This window comes from Medicago truncatula, chromosome 7 (genome assembly GCF_003473485.1).
Source record: "Medicago truncatula cultivar Jemalong A17 chromosome 7, MtrunA17r5.0-ANR, whole genome shotgun sequence".
Taxonomy (NCBI): domain Eukaryota; kingdom Viridiplantae; phylum Streptophyta; class Magnoliopsida; order Fabales; family Fabaceae; genus Medicago; species Medicago truncatula.
In genome coordinates this window covers 44,697,109-44,718,085 of record NC_053048.1, presented here as the reverse complement: position 1 = coordinate 44,718,085, position 20,977 = coordinate 44,697,109, and the positions used below count along the sequence as shown (strand labels likewise).

Sequence of the window (20,977 nt, the reverse complement as noted above, 5' to 3'; positions counted from 1 at the left end):
TTAGTTGAAGAGTGATGTTTGTACAACCTATTTTAAACAACTTTTAAGACAACCATTTTTCCTCTTTTCTTATTGGATAAAAAGAATATAGAGAGAAAAAAGAAGAGGGAGAATAAAAATACATGAGAGAGTTATTTTCAAAGTTGTCAAAATTTGGTTTTACAAATATCATTTCTCATTTTAGTTGTAATTGTTGTATTTGACTTTTGTTTTTAACAATTTCAGAAAATGGTATATGGTCACATTTTCAGCTTTTACATAAAGCGATTTCGGTGACATTAGTTAGTTCTACGAATCAATTATATTAATCTCTAACATTCTTTGTTAACCATGAGTTTCACTTTTTTTCAGTAATGAGTCTGTGACATACATGCGAGTCTTTGGCTTTCATTCTAAGATGTTTTCGGTGGAGAATCATATAAAATAAAATACCTGGCAATCACATATGAATATGATACAGATTGTAAAAGAAAATAACTTTGTTTAGTATTTAAGCATTTTAGATATATTGAATTATTAATTGATTGATTTATTTACAAAATAAGTTGCAAAAAATCCTAGGAAATAAATTATTTCCTGATTAATTTAGAAAATAAATTATTCCTGATTAATTCATTGAGGGATTTCAGAGTTAGCCTATTGACAACACGAGTGGGGTAGCTTATGTTCTATGCTCATATGATAATTCAGAATAAACTTAGAATCTACTCCTGGATCTTCAATTTAAAATGAAGGCAAGCCAACAGAACCAATATAGTAGATATACTTTTTAAGACATAAAAAAAGAAGTTAAAATGGACTTATTTTTTTACTAGAAGTTAAAAGGAAAATTCTAGAGTGAAAGTCATGAGAATGACTTTTCTGGTGAAATTAAATGGTCAATTATTGAGCATTTGTGTATTTAATCCATGTCACGTCACATTATATGGTGTATTGCACATTTGCTCATAAGGTATGTTTATATCTTTACTGATTGCAATTGTGTCCCTGATTAAATCAAAATTAAACATAGATTTTCATTTGTACACTAAGATTGAAATTCCCCTTAATATTTTGTATGAGGACTGAATTTGGAATAAAGTAAAGTTTAATTTTAGAGTGGTCCACCAACAAGACACTAGCTGACGTGACACCTACGGTTATACTATTGACTAAACAAAATAACTTTTCCAAAAAAGATGATTTTCTAACTGCATCATAGAAACCTCCGAAGTTAAGATGATCTTATAATCAAAGTTGGGTAAATTTTGGTTTTGGTCTTGTAATTTTTTTTTTTTATTTTCACTTCTCTAGAATCTCACTGTGGTCATTTTGGTATCATCTTCATGTGACATTGCTAGTAGCTTATGCGTCCAGCAGAAGATGACATAGTCATCTTATGTTTTTGTTTTTTTTTTACAAATCATCTAATGTTCTTGGAAATATTTAGACGGGGATTCAAATTTACCATCTATTACCTCTCAAACTATCATATTCCTCTCCGTATAACATGTATTTGATAATACGATGAGTGTGTCAGAATCACTAAAAGCTGTAATTTATAACTTCTTTAAAATCACGTTGGGTCGTCGTGATTCTAATATATCTACCGTGATATCAAACATAGACTAATTAGGATTTAATGATTTTGTGAGAAAAAGTCACCATGGCTTTCTCTGTCTCTTTTATATATCACTCTCTCTCTCTCGTCTTAACTTTGTTTCTCATTCATATTTCTTTCTTATAAAATACTCTAATACTAATGTCACAATAACTTTTCCTCCATAAAGTCACACATTCCAATACCTACGTGGTCATTCCTAGTCCCGATCAATATTGTGTATTAATTTGGTTTCATGTTAGCATCTAACTATCCGATTATTTTAAAAAAAAAAAACGGATAGTTATATACTAACATGTAATTTTGGATGAAGAGAGTATTTGTTATAAAAAGAAAAACAGGTGTATTCACTTCTTTTTTTGAAGGATAACAAGTGTACTTACTGCAATTTAATTAAGAATTATTATTAAAAAATAATAATAAAATCCAAAAAATCATTATCTCATTCTTCCCTAGCTATTCTAATGTCACTATCTTACTATATTTAGGAATTTTAGAGGTACATAAATACCGTTTTGACTATTTGGTGTTGTTATTTTGTTTGAGGATTTCCCCCCAAATGTAGGTAACATGATCTGACAAACTGTGTCATAAATTCATAATTTATTGCATATTAGTAGTATATGTTGTTGAAATACTTAAGCAAGCTGAGTCGTTCCGCATAGACATATCATAGTGATATGTATTTGGCATCTCTGGTGTGATGTCTTCTTTCAAAGAAAAAAAGAAAGAAAGATCACAGTTGATAATATTAACCCACCTTGCATTATAGTCCTACATAAACACAAACATAAATAGTCAACCATGTCATTGTCTGGCCATAGTGTGCAGGATTTAGTACTTGATTATTCCCATAATAATTGATCTATTTGATAATTTTATCTAGATGAAAAAAATATAAAAATGAAAGAGAGAATAAAAGTTTACTACATTGCCCTAATCTATTATTAATATATTTAGGCAAAATTGTTTTTCCATGGTCGTTTAATTTAATTTCAGATAATTTTCAGTCTTTCATCTCTTTTTTTTTTCTTCTTCCGATGAGCTCATTTACATTTAAAATTCTTCAAACCGTTATCCTTCTTTATATAGAATTTGTTAGGAAATCCATAAACCTTGTACATGTTTTCAAAGAAACTTACATCTTCTTCGACCCACATGTTGATTAAAATTATGAATATTTCAGTTCCATGCTAGTTGATGGAGATAAATGAGAATGTAAAGGCATCCAAGCACGCTGTTACCCTCATATATTGTTTGTAAACTAACTTAAATAAAAGTGTGATGTACTAATATTTTAGGAAAATGTCTGTGTTACACCCATCTAGGTGTATACATCTTGAAATAAAGAGAAAAAAATGAGTAATGTAATAGATATAATATATTGATGTGATAAGAAAAGAGATGTAGAGAAAAAGTGAGGTATTGAATGAATATATGAAATTAAGAGGTGTCTATTTATTATTGTTGAATATCTATGATTACATTTTTTCAGTAACAATGAAAATAATATTAACATGTCAAAATATGATTAAATCATCCTTAAAAAAAAAAGATTAGATCATCACCATCTCACTTTATTTTTTTTTTAGGGAACCATCTCACTTTAATATATAATGAAGTTTCAACAATAATATTTATACACTTTCATTTTCAAACCCTCGTTCAATACTCTATTCTCTCTTTATCTTTCTCTTTCAATCATGTCACTATTTTATCCCATCTATCACATTATTTTTTTTATTATCTCAATCTCTCAAAGTGTCAAATAATATTTAGTATACAAAAGAATATTTTCCATTAAATATTATTGGCTGAGAACCCTAATAAATAGCAGCTATATATATATATATATATATATATATATATATATATATATATATATATATATATATATATATAAAGTGGAGTTGCATGTATTTGTTCTCCATGTGGATAAAAAGAAATATACCCCTACACAAAACACACAATTACATGACGTGTTAATGATATTAAGGAAGACGCCATCCACACATTGAGAAATCAAAAGGCCTTCCTAGCTTTGTTATAGTTTCCTTAATTTCAAATGCCAATAGTTGTATCCCATTAATTATACATGTGGTCTTCCACTCATATGTATAGATCTTAACTTGTTCAACGATCTGTTGTTTGCCACATGTTATGTATTTCTGATGTTGGATCCTTGTCATTGGCCTAATATCCACATTCCACTTGATCGATACTCAATTCAAAGTTACCTTTGAGGTCATAATTAAATTTGTTTTGTTTCCAATTTAAGTAGATTATTATTAGATCATATCCATAACACCAAACATCTGGTTAGTTGATTCATTAATTAATTAAGCTAAATGCATGGCCAATGTCGATAACATAGTTGCATGTAAAGTCGCACGTGTGATCATGTTATAAGGGTTAAGGGAAAAGAAGATAAGAACCATCAGGGGCCACAGCACGGTGGCTAAAGTCACCAGACTACTTATGGTGGTCAATTATAATTTGACAAAGTAATATTGGAGTTGAGTTGGCCAACAAATATTGATCCATTTTCTAAGGAGTTGACTTATATCCATGTTAAGAATTCTACATTTGATAAAACATGGTCTAGACATAAAATTTACTAAATACTTTATACTTCTTCAGACTAAAAATTATTATTTCTTTAGCAATTTTTTTATCTCAAAATAATTGTCATTTTAGAATATTAATTCATCATTTATTATTATTTCACTATTATATTCTTATTTATTGATTTTCATCTAACTTAACAACTCCATTAACTACAGTTTATAAGGATCTTTTTAGTAAATCATACTAATTTTATTAAAATCAATACCATTAATTATTTTTTAAAAAATCGTGTACAAACTTTAAACAATTATTATTTTGAGACAGATGGAATAAGTATTTTTGTCAGATGTCTCTTAACATTAAGACATGTTGGACTGTGATGAATTCATGAGATCCAACTCATATAAATTTTCACATGCTGGAAAAAAAATAGTTTTTTTTTTTTTAGAAAAAAAAAGTAGTTGAGAGTAATTTCCATTATTTCTTCGCAGAGAGTAATGATAACACACCCACTCTTACTAATTTGAATTCAATTGAGGTGTTAGTTTAAGGGTAATAGTTTAACATTATAACCGCAAACTGTTGGGCAAGAATTTCCTAAAAAACGGTTGTAAAATAATTACTATTGTCACTTTAATAAAAATTCCTCTCTTCCTCAATATTTAGAGGAAAAAATGGTATCCAATTGGATTCAGTAATATTTTATAAATGACTCAAACTATTTATGTGGGAGTGAACATGTTAAAAAGAGTGTGGTACATAAGTCTATTTTTTTTTTAACAATCTATCTTTTGTTGTTGTCTTAGCTCTCCAATTCTCGAGAAATATGTAATGTTAATTAAGAATTCATAGAGTGGTAAGTAAAACCCTAATGAAATATTGTTGGGATCAGAGTACACATGTTTCTCTCTCTATATATTGTGTATGTTCGATTTTAATTTAATTGATTTTAAAGATGTAGAATTGTTTTTGATATGTTTGGTTGTATGAGAATTCGATCATGGGTCTAATACAACATTACAAAATCAGCTTGTTAAAGACTTCCTTCACTTATATAATTATGTTAATACAATATCTTATTCGATATGAAACTTGATAGGTTGCTCTTAAATAAAATTGATTTTGCCCTCATAATTTATTATAACTTGAAATTAAAATTTGAAGTTTTTGTTATAGAATTGTTTTTTAGACTGAAATTTATGTTCAGCTCACTGTTAACCATGATCAAGTATATAAATTCAATTCATTCAAAATAAATTTTTATGGCACAAAACCAAACTCATACTTATATGTTAATTTATTAAATAAATAATTAAGGAATGAATTTAAATTTTGAACATACCCCAAGAAAAAGGGACGTTGTTCTTTTGATCGAAGCTTGGACGGATAGGTGGAAACATGACATATCGGTTTAAAGGGACCTATGGTCTATTTTACTTTAGGACTAAGCATTATCAAACTTTTATCTTTTAAATGGTGAAGGTTAAAACTTTTTTCAAGTCTATTTAATTAAGATTGTCATGAAACGAACCATAAAAAATCTTTTAGGCCTATTAGATGAGCATATTTAAGTAATTACGGATAACATTTATTATTATTATTATATTAAATTTTTGTACTCTAGAATACATTATAAATTTGTTAACTTTTTAGTATTTAACCTTATTTATTTGTCTACATTAATTTTCGTATATTTAAATGTATTATTATAAATTAAAAATAAAATATGATATTGTATATCATCAAATTCTTTAAAACATCACATTAAATGTTAAAAGAATGTTTAATTTCGTTGGTCTATTAGTTTGTCAAACGTCAGTTAAATTACTTATTTAAATATGTTAATATGAAACGTCGTACCCATTTTATTTTATTTTTTATAAAAATAAAATGATATTCATTCATTCAAATCGATAAATTACTTATTTCAACACCGCTAAAAATGTAAAGAATAAATCTGCAAACAAACTCACAGCATCCAAGTTAATAGCATACGATGGCATAAGCCTGCAGTAGCCAGCTTAGGCGGTTGGTGTCTTTCACACACACTGATCTAGCCGTGGAGTGGATGGAGTTGCAAATTGGTAGTTTGTTCGAGAATTTTGTTGCTTCGGGGTCAAACCAAAATTGTTTGTTATTGTACTACAACAGATGCCATGTCCATTAAAGCAATCCAGAGAATCCAATAGAGTATCCTCTGAGGCCCCCCACCTATGTTATTATCAACTACTTGGAAAGGATCCTCATTATATCAAATGATCAGTACTTGATAAGACGTTTTTTTTGTTTTTGTTTATGAAATAATGTTTGAGAATATCGTATCATGGATATTAAAAATATGAGAAATGATATTTGTACAATCATTTTTGTACAACTTTCTCTCTCATACTAATATTATCTTCTTATTCTCTCTCTTCTTTTTTTTCTCTCCATTGTTTTTGACCAATGAAAAGAGAGCACAACAAGGTTATCCTAAAAGTTGTAGCAAAAAAGTTGTTCAAATATAATTACTCTATAAATATGGGTCATGCTCACCCGTGCTCTTAGGGTGCCCTTAGAACACTAGTTAAGGAAACTAAAAATAGTAAGTCTGCATTGAATTTAAAAAAAAAAAAAACTTTTAAAAAGGCAAATATATTCATTTTCACCATTTTCCAATACAATATTTTTAAGTTTGTCCTCTTAACCAATGCCCTAAGGGCACTCTTTAACATTTCCCTAAAAATATTTTATTGGATTAAGAAACATATGATTCAGTCTATTTTAATTTTGTGATATGCTACTTGAACAATTATTTTTGTAAAATTTATAAGACAACCAAAGATATATAAGTAATGAAACACAAACCAAAACAAAAGAGAGAATGAGTTAGAATATAATGAATATAAAAAAAGTTGTCGCAAAATAGTTGTATAGATATCATTTCTCTTTTATTTAACCTGTTTTGAGAAACTATTCGTTAAAATAATTTTCGCATTATTGTTTTCCAAACAAAACACATTAATTTATTTGGTAACCTTAATTTGAAAATAATTTTAGAGAGTGGACAACCAAAAAACTTCAGCAATATATTCTCAGAGCATATTATAGATTGGAAGGTGACAAGTAGCGATGATGGGAAAATTGGAAAAACCTCAAGTTTTACATTGACTAAAATAATATTTGAAATGAGTTTATAAAAATAACATTCACCTTTCAAATCGATTTTGTAGGGGACGAGTCAGACCTAACCCATAACCAAATAGAGAATGATCGCATATGGTTGTGGCAGCAAAGGTGGAAGATATTAAACACTAATGATAATGGTGGACAATGTTGATTCGAACAATAGTGAATGTTGGTGGGCAGTAGTCTAGTAGATGGTGGAAGGAGTTGGCTTGTGGTGGTGGAAGGAGCTAGGTTGCTAGGTGGAGGAGGGTGCTGAATAGCAAGAGCGATGGCATTGTTGGTGGGAAAGATGACATTGGCTAATGGTGTCCTACCGTCGCAATGATAGTCATTAAAGAGGTAAAGAAGGATTGACCGAAATAGTAAGAACATCAAGACTATCAACCGTCTTAGACGTCAAAAATAACTAACTTTATTCAACTAAAAAACTTTACATTATTTTCCAAACTAAAATTAATAATATCTTCGATAAAGATTTTAATTGATTTTTTCATCAAATGAAAAAGAATATTAAAGAAAATTGATTATACTAATTAAATAAATGATTATGTATTCTAAATACCTCTGAAAAACATTCTATCAATGAAAAATATATATCAATGAGTATATATAGCTCCATAGTGTTATTATTTTCTAAAAAAAGTGAGGCGCATTAGATTAGAGTAGTCAATTCCATTAAACAAGGTAACAGAAAAAATTATACAATTGAAAACTCCAGTCCTGATTGTCTCCCACCACCTATGCATAGTGTTTGGGCATGTATGGAACTTAACTTGCATACAATACAATGACTGAGATATCATGTTCTTTTTTTTTCTTTTCTATTTTGTTGCATTAATTCAAGGCAAAGTGCGATAGGACAAGGAATTGTTGTCAACAAGCACTAGCCAACTTTAAAATTCCATTCAAAAGGGTCTCAAGTTTAACACTTGCTCTAGCCAATAGGGTAGCCTAGACTCTCTAAAAATGGATGCCAATTTCCTGATTTGTTCTCTTTTGGCCCTAGAACAGTACTGTCCTTTGAAGGGAATTGACACAAGTCCCTGAGGAAAATGGAAATTGGGGACCATACACTTGCACTTTAAAAAGGGAATATATTGCACAGAAACCTCATTCAAATCGATCAGGATATATTTGTACAAACCTGTACTGGAATTAAGTTTTACGTGTCGACACCCTGTGTGGCTTGTGGAGATTTTCTTGTACCCTATCGAGTGAATATATGATTTGGCAATGAGGTTTGCACTTTTTTTCTATTGCTACTTAACAAAACAGGTAAGGTGGAATCGTCTATGCCAAGGTGTAGCCATCATGTCATGTGTTAAGAAAAAATATATATGATTCGAAACCACTACTTTGTAGAATAATTGGTGGGGGCAGAAACCTGTAGCTATATATCAAGCACGATTTTAGGAACGAAATGAATGAACATGCATGCCAGAATAAACTTGTGAATGAATAGGAAGGTTTATGATTTAGTGATAAAAAATTTGTGGCAGTTTCAGTACAGACTACACTGCACGGGTGTCCTGTGAAACTAAACCCTAACAGATAGATAACAGTACTCATGCAAGAGGAGCACGATAATTTTGAACTTAGCCTAGACTTTATTTCGCGAGTTTACAACTTTTTTTAAAGGTGCATTCTTTTTATGGTTTTTTCTAGATTACCTTTAAAGAATGGTGGGTAATTTACCCACCAACCAATGAAAATGAACAATTTGTTGGTGGGATCAAGATAATTTATGGATACCACTTAAAAATGTGCTTATGTGGCTAATGTGTATTGGTTGGGATAAATTACCCACCATTCTTCCATGGGTACCCTAGTTGTCACCTCTTTTTATATGTTATTATAGATACAAGTTATCTCATATGACTTATTTTTTAATTAATGAAAATATATAATTTAAATTATTGGTTTCTATTACGGTCGGTTGAACCCGTGCATCTTACGGGTCAAAAGTCTAATTATTTTAAGTTTGAATATGTTTTCTATCCTAAAAAATATAACAAAATTTGGTTTTAATCTCTAAAAAATAAAACAGAATGATTTCATCCTCCAAAAAAAATTATTTCATTTTTGGCATCTACCAACTAATTTATATTCATATAAATGTCAAGGTTATGATCATTTCATGTTTGATATATGTGTTTAAATTATATTCATCTATTATATTTAACTTTTGTATGTCCATACTATGTTCAAGAAAAATCAAGAACATAACAAAATTATATCATTTTTCTAAAAAAAAAAAAAAAATTATGTCCATTAAGGACCAAAAAAGAAACGAGAAATGTTAGGAGGACGAAAATTTTAATTAACATTCGTTATATTTTAGAAACAAAAAACTTAAACTTATTTATGTTAGAGGGTAGTGCAATTCAACATACTTTTAGAAACGAAAAAACTTAAACTTATTTATGTTAGAAGATAGTGCAATTCAACATTTCCCTTATGATTCTCAACCACCGAGTCATCCTTAAACCCTTTCATGTCAATCTATAATACTAATTCATAGATATATTATTTAAACAATTATTTGTATGATAACTTATAAAACAATCATAAATTTATAAAGAAAAGTAGATATTGACACGAAAATCAAAATAATAAAGATAAAAGTAAAAACATAACATGAGTATGAACAATTTTTTTATTGTAAAATATAATGTAACTTTATATTGGCATACCATTGTTTATCTCTTGTGAAGTTTTAGATAATGATGATTTGTGTGTGTTTACGATGCCTAATGATTGTCAGATTGTAAAAAATAAATTATTTGATCAGTTCTATATTGAAAACCAATATAAAGTCTGATTAGCAGTTTTGGACACGAACTACTATTGTGTGATATACATCACGTGTTTTAAACACTACCCAAGGTCGTTACAAACATAGCAATTTAATGAACTTAAACACGTGGAACACAAGTTCATCAACATAAAGACGGCTATATGAAGCATTGATCCCATAGTTTCCACCAAAGCCGTTGTGGAAAGAAAGTACAATAAACTTAAATAGCAAGGCTTTAGGTTAAATTAATAGTCAGAGATTTGCAATATCATACCACTAAAAATCACATAATTGATATCAAATGGTAAAGAGAAATCTAAATTTCATTTTAATCTGACCAATCAAATTGTTAAATTTAATGACATTACCCACTTCATATTTGAAAACCACCAAAATAAAAAATAAAATTTATTTTCTTAGTAGTGGTTAATTGTTCTTCCACTTAAAATAGTTCAAATCACTCCAGTGATATAAAATCCAAAATGTCAACTTAAACAATTAAAACTAAAAATATATCTAACCAGCTTTCAATTTCATTTGCACTCGACTAAAAAAATTAAACAAGAGCGATAAGTGTAATTTCGTCAAATCAATGTGATTGCCCCTAAAAGGTCCACAATGAAAAACAGACTGAAACCAAACAATCCTATTGAGGAAACTATACAACAAGCCTTAACCTGACAAAGAATAAATGAAATTAGTAATTCCTATGCTTAACACATTCTAACATAAGGTTTTCCAATAAGGTTATGTATACATAAGTATTACCATAAATTAACTTTTGATGACTAAGCAGAAGAATTCTTCTTCACTGCATATGCACGGCATGCTGCCAAACCAACAACTGCCATAGCGGTCCCAACTGTAAATTCAACATAGAAAACTATTTTAGCAATGAACATTTGTTTTGCTAATTAACAATCAACACTTGAACAGCAGAAAAATGGATATTTTGCAAATTTGTGATGTATGTATGCATCATGCATCATGTCCTGGTTGGAAAAAGTTAAGAGAAACACCTGAAGCAAAAATAAGAGAGTTCTGAACAAGCCGATTGTATTGCTTTCTTTTCTTCCCAATCTCAGTTTCTGGAATGCTCAAATGAGGGTGTTCTGCAGCACTAACAATTTTATTATACACATTATTTGAATCACCTAATTTCATGCTTACGTGAATAGGTGCCTCTATTCCCAACTCCAGAGTAACCTATGTCAAAAATAAATAGATGATAACATTCTGAACTGTCAGATTGGGCAATGAAATTGTGCATAACTTATTCAATTATATGATAACACATGGCTGGAAATGCAATACCTTCACTGAATCTTGCACCGCCCTTGGATATGGAGTTAGATCATCCTTAGCAGCAATAAGGAGGCAAGGAACTCTATAACCAGTTAGATCACCTTGCCCAGCAACCTTCTCAAGCAAATCTCTGGATTTCTTCCACGAATATTCATCTGAGCTGGAAAACAAGCACAAAAGAGCAAAAACTAAGAAGATACTGGAAACAAAATGCCAAAAATAAACAAATATGCAACTTAGAATTGAACTAGATTAGTTTAATCGAGAGAAATTTATTCACACGAGGCCTCAATAGAATAGGCATGATAAAGATCCCTCTCAAAATCTGGTACAGGCATACAGCGATACTCATACAAGTACATAAGAATCGCTTTTTATAATTTTAAATAACATGAATTTGACTTTGAGAGGATAGCCTTCCCTAAGAACAAGTGCAGATGATGATGCATCGAGTTTTTCGTTCCTTCTTTAAACTAGCCCAGAAATACTGCCAATGGTGTTGGCATGAAACAGGTCATATCAGATTTTAATGAAAATTTTGATCTCATAATTTGTTATAATTTATTGGCGATTATTAACTCCACATACAACAAATCATTCCTCTAACTTGATATGATCATTTCTCTAGGAGGTCGAGAACCATAAAAGTGCAAGCCGTATCAAACTTCATGTCGATTTCCAATACAATCAAAATGAATATGTCAAAGATTAAGGGTAAATTTCATTTAGTTTTTCCCCCAAATAAACTATTCTATAAAACAATTTCCAAAACTGCATTTCCTTACAAAAAAAGAAAAAAACCAATTGCTATCATTGATTTGAATTTTTTTTATAATGATTTAAAACAAACAAAAAACTTAAAATGTGTCCGGTTATTTATCAAAAAAAAAACAAACAAAAAATGTGTCCGGTAATTTGTTTTATGGTGTATATTAAAACAAAAAAAGTGTTCGATAATTGTTTTATGGTAAAATATTGGACGACAGTGCCAGACAATTCTGGGCCGGAGAGGAGAATGGTGCCGAGTTGCAGTTGATGTGATTGTGGAGGGAGTTAGACGACGACAATGGAAGAGAGTCCATGGTGGAAGCAATGGTGTCGATGTTGCTAGGTAGTGACAGCGGTTGGGATTTAGTGTAGGTTTTATTTCAGAAAATAACATTTACATTGATAACTAACTAGTTTATGGGGAAATACAACATTAAAGACAGGTGTTTTTAAGTGATCTATTGGGGGTAGACTTTTGAGGGTTTTGAATAAACTTCTAAATCTGTTCCCTCACTTCATAATACTCTCAAAACAAAGAAAATATTATACAAGTATTCTCTTCTCCTCCCCTATAAAAACACTCCCAAATAAGGTGATGGGTACCCTCAATTTCCCTTCCCCCCTCCAAAGTGTTTCCCCCATAACTCCCAACAAATCCTTGGGAAATTAATTTACATACACACATATGGGGAAGTTATAACTTCTATTCCGGCAGTTGCTATATTTCACAGCTTATAGGATTAGAGATCATGTGTCCCTCTCCCAGCCAACCATCTGCCAGGTAAAAAACCGAATCCCCAACATTCTCTTCCCACTTCTACTTATTCTACACATATAATATTAAATTAGGCAAGGACTGTTGGGTCTGTGCCTTACATAGTGTGCTTAATAGGAGGCCTACTAACACATCCATACATAAAATGTTGGTGAAAGTAAAAGAAGAATGCAAAACAATCACTCCTACAGATTAAATGTAATAAAGCATGAACACACAAATTCATTTGCACCATACCTGTCATACACAAAAATAGCTACATCACACGCTGCCAAATAATCCTGATTTGACAGAAATTTCGATACTTCACTCTCAGGTATCTCCCGTAATACAAGAGTTTTCCTAGTTCCCTATATAGTAGTGAACAACAAAATCAAAAGTATAGAAAAACTGCACATTATACTCACTTAACTTCCTCCACAACATCAATGTGACTCTTATATTTACTAGTTACGGAGTATGTTGCAACTTGCATCAATGCAGAGCATGAAAGAAATAAAGCATACTTTTAAAATTGACATAAGTAATAATAATCTTCTCCCACCTTGATACTCACCCCTATTAATTCAATGGCATTTGCAGCAAACTTCTCAACTGTTGTTGGAGTATAATTATTTGAGAAAGGCCTACAAGATCGGTGATGTAAGTGTCGCTTTGAAGAAAAATGAACATAAACATTAAGAGTGGATAAGTTTTACTTGCTCATAGATCAACATATATTCAAAAGATGCACTAACTATGGTACTTGGTTTAGAAGCACACCTTCCCAATAATGCATCCAACAGAGCAGATTTGCCGGCATTTTTAGAACCAAAAACGTAGCATTGGAACACATTCCTTTCTGTCGTTTGTTTCTTGCGATCAACTGATCTCCTACGAGTAACACGGAGTGCTGCAGCAGGATTACCACTATATCCAATGTAAATCAAATTCGCCAGGGTACATGGTGGATCAAGTAATGTCATAAGGGCCCACTGCATCATAAAATGTAGGAAAATATATCAATAACTATCTCACTGTGAAGACTAAAAGACAGTACATGTTATCCCCACCTGGGATAGGAATCCGTTAAGAGACATGTAATCCATATCAGTTCTCTCAGTAACATTGTTATATGGAGCATCATTCCATGGACTGCAATTCAAAACGAACTACTGAACATAAGAATCAAGTGGAGAAACAAACATATAACTTTAAATCATTTCAGTATTATCACAATTGAAAAAGAAGGAAACAAAGTGAATAATTTGCAAATAAAATATCACATTTGAATCACTATAAAGTTAAGATCAAACTGCAAGTAGGCTTCACTTGATAATTTCCAAAATTTTAATGCTTCTGAAGGTGACCTGTGGTGGGCCATTGATCTACATGCATAAAAATAGAGGAAAGAAACGAAAAATGGGCCTCATAGGGTTTGATATACTAGAATATAAGAAAATATCTTATAATGGCTTTGATATATTATATTAGAGCACCTTAGTTTATTTCCTAGGAATAATTTACAGTTTTAGAGTATCATAGATCTCTTAGGATTAGTTTTTATATTACTTAGATATTATAATGATTTGTTTCCTCACTTATCTATTTATTTATGAATAGAGCCTTGTATCTCTATATGTAGATTTCGATCAAGTTGCTATCAAGCTACAATCAAGTTATTATGTGAGGTGTTACATTTCTATTTCAAAGAGTATATTTGTAACAAGGTTATAGCTTAGTAAGCTTTAGCTTGAGGGGCGTGTTAGAATATAAGAAAATATCTTATAATATTTTGATATAACAGTAGAGTATCTCAGTTTATTTCTTAGGATTAGATTTTAATGTGATTTGGTTCCTTATTTTCCAATTTATTTAGGATTAGAAGCTCTTATTATTTCTCTCCTCGTTTTATCTGAAACCCGTAACTTCAACGTGATAGATCATTGGCCCGCTTTATAGAAGAGGAATGAAACAGAAAGATGGGAGTAGAAAAGACCTGTTGTGGTGTATTAGTTTCCATATTCTAACAGAGAGGAAAGATATGGGAGAGGGGATTATCAAAGTAAGGCAGGAATACAAGGCCACTGATTGAGGAAAGGAATGGCACTGTATCTGGGGTCAATTCCTTATCTTTATGTTCCTTTGTTTTGTTTTCTGGGAAATAGGATGCTTTGTCATTTTTCTTGGGTTCTGTTCTAGAGAACTAGGAGCTAAGCACCATTGTACTTGAACATATATTGCTCTGTGAGCTCACATAATGCAGTAGGATAATATGATGCTTGTCGATGATATGTAGAATGAAATTCTGTTTTAATTCTACAGAAACAGAGACTTGTCAAGAAAAGAAGTGAAAAACATTCCTTCAAACTGTTAGATTCCTGAGATTGGAACCTAGGGAAATGTAGAGGAAATAAATAATTACAGAGAATGGGCACGGCAAGAAAGCAAGAAGAAAGAATATGCAATGTTATTATTCTGACTCACAAGGGTTCTCATAACCTTGCCAGGGCGGTAACCCTTACAACTAAGAGACCAGCTTCCATCAAAAATTCTACAAGTGTCTTATCCCTATAAAGAAAGAATACCTCTATATTTTACAAAAAATTCAACTACCAAACCAACTAATTTAACTAAAAGAACAATACACTAAAGATGTCCTTATTTCAACCTAGAAGATACATCCTAGCAATACATTCCCCTTTAAATTTCACCTTGCCCTCAATGCGGAAACAGAGGATTCCCATTTTGCAAGACTTCCTACTGATCATATCCCCAGCATGCAAATTTCCCTTCCAAATGCAGCAGATCAGCAGCCTCTCTGGATTGTTGATTCTAAGCAAGGATCAGGACCTGCACCTTTGGACATCATCTATGCTTACTGCTCAGGACTAAACAGTCACCCGCACTTGAAGAATCTCCCTTCCTCCTTCTGAAGAAACTCACAAGAAGGCAACTTCCGTGTCCCAAGCCTTGAATGAGCCCTGATCCAACATGTTACTCGTCGTCGCGTCGTACTCAAGGTTGTTGAGGCAGCATACTCACTACTTCCCTATCCACGTTTCTCACCGTCCTCATACCTAACCTTTGGTAAAGAAGTTGGTGCCACCATTTGCCCTGTACCAATTCTTGCCGCCAAGCATTCTTTAGCAATTGAGAAATCAGTATAAATCAAGAATTCCGCGAGTGCTTTCCCTTTAAGGTTATCCCCATCTCTTACAACAAATTCAAATACGTAACTAACTAATCTTATCTTATCAAGCCAACGGGCTAATTGACTAACAACTTCCTCCTAGAAGATGCATCCTAACACAAACCCACATATTCCAAATTTCTAGTGATGCCTCCAATAAATTGTTTTTAGAACCAAACAGTCTTAATAAGATATCGAAGCTTCTTAATAGATAAGTCTGGGAGTATAACAGTCCAACAATAGCTACAATTTGTTTTTAAGAAAATACTATCCCTGATCATTTTCAAGGGCATCCCAATGCATGAGACACTCACCAAGCGGGGTCCGGGGAGGGTAGATATACGCAGCCTGACCGGCGCAAGCAAGGATGATGTTTCCAAAACAATCAAAAGGCAAGTTTTCTTTGTTATATGCATAGAAAGATTTAAATTTTGTTTGGGGGGGTTTACAAGTTCACACACCTTTCTGGAGCAGTACAAAACAGCTTGTCCACTTCGGAAGGTTTTAGGGCTCGGTCCTATAGAATATCAATGTTCAAAGAAACAAATCAGATAAAAGCATGTTGAATACCATCAAAAAAAATAATGTGGAAGGAGATGGGGTTAAATTACATGGTATGGTTAAAGAAGTGATAATAAAAATCATTAGTACATACTTTATCGGTATCCAATAGTCTAAAGATGCCATTTAGAAACTCTACAGCTTCACCTGTCAGCTCCACACTCTGTATGATTATCAATGAAAGTTGAATACAGAGTGTAAAATAACTACATTAATAATGACTTAATGACCAAAAATGCTGGAAAATACTATTGGGTAAAAAGTGGATAGTGTGTCTTGTGCTTCTTTTAAAACCATTATTTGACTTAACAAGATTGCATCATAAAAGCAGTGACACCAAATCTCTGCATTTGTCGTCTCTCCGTCCCAGTAATAACTGTATAATATGTCAAGATCAATAATACACCGATTGAAATCCAAACTGCCATATTTGTACAATAAATGGAAACAGATAAGGAAATATCTAGGCAATAACCAGGAAACATGTAAGAATCATTTTCTGAAACAAATATAAATTCTACACTTGATTTTTCCAAATCATCAATCCTAGACCCAAGAAATTATGTTCACAGCTAATATTTGCAAAACCCTGAGTACACTTGGTTTTAGGAAATCATCGACCATGAGAAAACCTACTGGTGAATGGTATTATTACAATAAACATGCATAACCAGAAGATAAACTTTTAGTCCTTCTATCTCATCTTAGTTTTCTAATGAGAGAAACTCCAACTTCTCTCTAAACTTTATTTCTCCTTCGTTCATTGAGGAGGGGTGGTTTTAGGTCATTTTTTGACCTAGAATCACCCCTCTACATCTTTTTTCCCTTTTCTTTCAATCTAAATAAGTGGTTTACACATATATTAAGTTTTTTCTTTTGTGTTTTTTTGTGATTTCATCATCTAAGTGCGGCGTTGTGTTGTTCGTCGTCTTGTGCGGCGTTTGATTTTGCGTCTTGTCGCGGTGTTCGTTTAGTTCCTATTGAAAGATCGACATCAGTCAATTACAAATTCAACCAATGATTTGGGCGTCAACGTTGCAGATCCGGAAGCATGTGAATTTCGGTGACTTAGGTTTTATCATATTACTTGTAGGCATTTTGCCGTTTTATGCTATTAACTTGGGTGCTGTGAGTTTGTTCGCATATTCACCCTTTACGTTTTTAGCGATGTTTGTATCTGATGTACTCTATCGATTTGAATGAATGAATATCGTTTGTTTTTGTCAAAAAAAAAAAACTTTTAGTCCTTCTAATTTAACAACAATTTGCATGTTCTGTTACTATTGATACCAATATTGAAAATTGTTTAGTTAAATGATAGTATCACTACTCAAACCTCTTCCACTCAAACCGGATAGGAAGACAATGGTGAAATTTACATAATAATAGTATAAGTATAACCTGATCAGGAGCAGTCTTAGATGGAACAGGAAGGAAATTGTCCTTGAGTTTTAGATCATTATCATATCCAAAGTATCTTAACACAGCCCAAAATGTCTCCGGATTCCCTTTTCTTAAGAACATATTATGTATATACAAAAATCCTGGGAAAGTAAGACCATGTGAGTTGATTCCTTCTGGTACATCCTGTTGTACAACTGTTTTGACATCTGCTATTTGAGGTAACTCCAATGGTGCATTGAAACATCTAACCTGTAGATGTATTGAAAGTTTTGAATAAAGGGGCCACAAATGAAAACAATGCATTCTCAGAGTACATTAAATAAAACGGAAATAAAAAATAAAATTCTAAATCTATAAAAAACCTGAAAATCACTTAGTTCTGCATCATTGAGGGCATCATCCATGTCACGGTCACAAAGAACAAATATTCTTCTCAACGCCCTAACACATTTATCTGTTAAAGCTTGACTTTCATGATCAAACAATGGCTCTACCGGATGTAGTACAGCTTTTTGAGCAAAATAAAAAACTTCTGGGACCTAAAAACGTAAGATTGACGTTACATTTCAAGCAATTATATGCAAATTGAAGTGAAATACAGAAATAATATTATGAAGAAGATGTCTTTCCTTATTTGCACAACTCAAAACAATTGCAATATTGCAGAGATGCACAAATTTCTTACTTCACACTTGACTTGTATAGAATAAATGGGAACCTATTTAGCTGTTTTTGTATCTTTTCATGTTTTGTATTTGATGATTAAAGGTCATTTCGCCTTCAATAAAGCACGGATTGTATTTTAGAATAGGGAAACACATTGGAAACTTCATTAACTTGTAAGATATTGCTGTAATGAATGTCATTGAAATCTTTATAGGATTCAATGATTTTTAATCCAGAAAAAAGAAAGATAAACTTATAGAATTTCATCTTGTAGGCACAAAACATGATATACTCTCTGTAAATAAGTTAGCAACACCTCGTGAAAAGATAATACAGGAACGCAATATACCTGGTATAGTGTCGCTGCAGAGCATTCAATGCAGGTGGCAACATTCTTGAACTCTTGTAGGAGCTGTGCCATGAGACGTTCTAAGCTCACTTGTTGGCTTTCATCTCGCAGATCTAGCTTGCAACCAACCACAATTATAGGTACCGTTACCTGTATCACAAAATAGATAATATACTTCCATAGTTCCATGCCTTCTCGAAAAGAAAAGTGATAGCAAATAGCAATATACACTTTTCAATTTGTTTATTATTAGTTAAGTTTCATCTAGATTTTACTGAAGAGAGAGCATGTGATGGGATCAGATAGATTGATCTATTGGTCTGTAAACCAACCAGGCCACCAATTTGGAAGGTGTACACTAGGCAGCATAACAGTGGGAGTAAAAATATCTAGTGACAGTTATGGTTAGAAAAAGCTAGTAAATATCTTGTACTCACACCAATTTGAGTTGGGTGAACATCACGAACAACACCAGACTAATAACCAGAACCACTAAAAGAGCAAGACATGATATGCCACCCAAAACCCTAAAGCATTAGTTATATGGGTACATATCTATTATATATTCTTCAGTTAGCTCATACCTAGCCAAGGCAAAACTAACTACTCACACTCGAATTCCAACATTATGTAAGATTGGTATTCTGTATTTTATACAAAAATACTCTCCATACAAGACTTAGTCCCTAGGAGAGAAAGAGCATGTTTCCAAAATCTCAACGACTCACTCTGATTCTGGCAAACTCGATGTGATACCAAACATTTAGCACAAAAAACTTGCCATTCGCCTAATAATAGAAAGTGTATAAGAAAGAACATTCTGACATTTTCCTATCAAGAAAGCAAGCAAAATACATAAAAACACACAAACCTCCAACTTTTGTAGTTCGCGAAACCAGTAAGAACTCAATCGCGAAAAGGACTGAGAATCATTGCAAGCATATGTTAAAACCACGACATCAGCACCTTTCAATTCTTCATTGCGCTTGTTTTGTTTCTCCAAACTAGACAAATCAACAAAATCACGATTTCATTCACTAATCAATCATTTCAAATCGAGACATGGAACAAACATAACTTCAACGCAAACATAATTCAGTGAAGAAAATGCAATACAACACACATTTAGGTGAAAATAAATATTGAATCAAATTTAAATGAATGAATTAAATGCAGAGGTTGACTTTAATTGATCAATCAATTGATAAAAATGGAAAGTGATTAATTCCAAATAACAATTGAATATATATGCAAATAAAAGCGTAATTTACCTAGAGGATGTGTCGATTACGGTAATGGGAACATGATCGGGGAAATAATCTGCGGGCAAGAGAGTAGGCGGAAGAACGGGAAGAACGGTATCGGGGAATGACTCCGACGCTATGGCAGCGATGAGGCTTGATTTTCCGGTGCCGCGGTCACCGGCGACGACAACTCGAACTGCATTTCGATCGGTCTTTGTCATTGATGCTGCGATGCGAGATAGGGAAGAAGAACGGAAAATGTGAAATATTCAAAATAGTGTTCATATATAGAATTTAATTAACTAATTAAACATTAACTTTCCTAAAAAAACTAATTAAGCTACGCCTTAACCTCTCCCTCCATAATTTATTAATGTTTTTTTTGTTTACTTTCTGTAGTTTTTTTTTTTGGATTATACTTTTTTTTTTTTGGTAATAATTTTGGATTATACTTTTATTGTGTTAAATGCTAAAGAAACGAAATTATTGTATGTGAAAAAATTAGTGCCAATTTTAAAGTTTTTTGCTTTTATTTTTAACCATTTTGTTATCATGGTCGATAGGATTTTATAACTCTTGAAGTTTGGTTGAGAGGTTATA

General features: G+C 31.9%; 1 protein-coding gene across 4 annotated transcripts; it reads right to left on the bottom strand.

Annotated features, from left to right (window-relative positions):
• Positions 1 to 10,644: 10,644 nt before the first annotated feature.
• On the bottom strand, positions 10,645 to 20,675 carry LOC25499112 (mitochondrial Rho GTPase 2). 4 transcript variants are annotated; one of them, XM_013594269.3, is made up of 15 exons: positions 20,405 to 20,673; positions 20,005 to 20,137; positions 19,134 to 19,283; positions 18,481 to 18,657; positions 18,116 to 18,367; positions 16,809 to 16,877; positions 16,615 to 16,670; positions 14,034 to 14,115; positions 13,744 to 13,955; positions 13,526 to 13,607; positions 13,219 to 13,331; positions 11,448 to 11,598; positions 11,153 to 11,339; positions 10,902 to 10,995; positions 10,645 to 10,810 (listed from the first exon to the last, which is right to left on the bottom strand). In XM_013594269.3, exons 1-14 carry the CDS (start codon positions 20,596 to 20,598, stop codon positions 10,922 to 10,924), a joined length of 1,932 nt encoding a protein of 643 aa, XP_013449723.1. In that variant the 5' UTR covers positions 20,599 to 20,673; the 3' UTR covers positions 10,645 to 10,810; positions 10,902 to 10,921. The 4 variants fall into 4 exon arrangements, with proteins under 4 accessions (XP_013449723.1, XP_024626341.1, XP_013449722.1 ...); XM_024770573.2 differs by having other exon boundaries at positions 10,645 to 10,995; XM_013594268.3 differs by having other exon boundaries at positions 10,645 to 10,995; positions 13,538 to 13,607; positions 20,405 to 20,672.
• Positions 20,676 to 20,977: the final 302 nt, after the last annotated feature.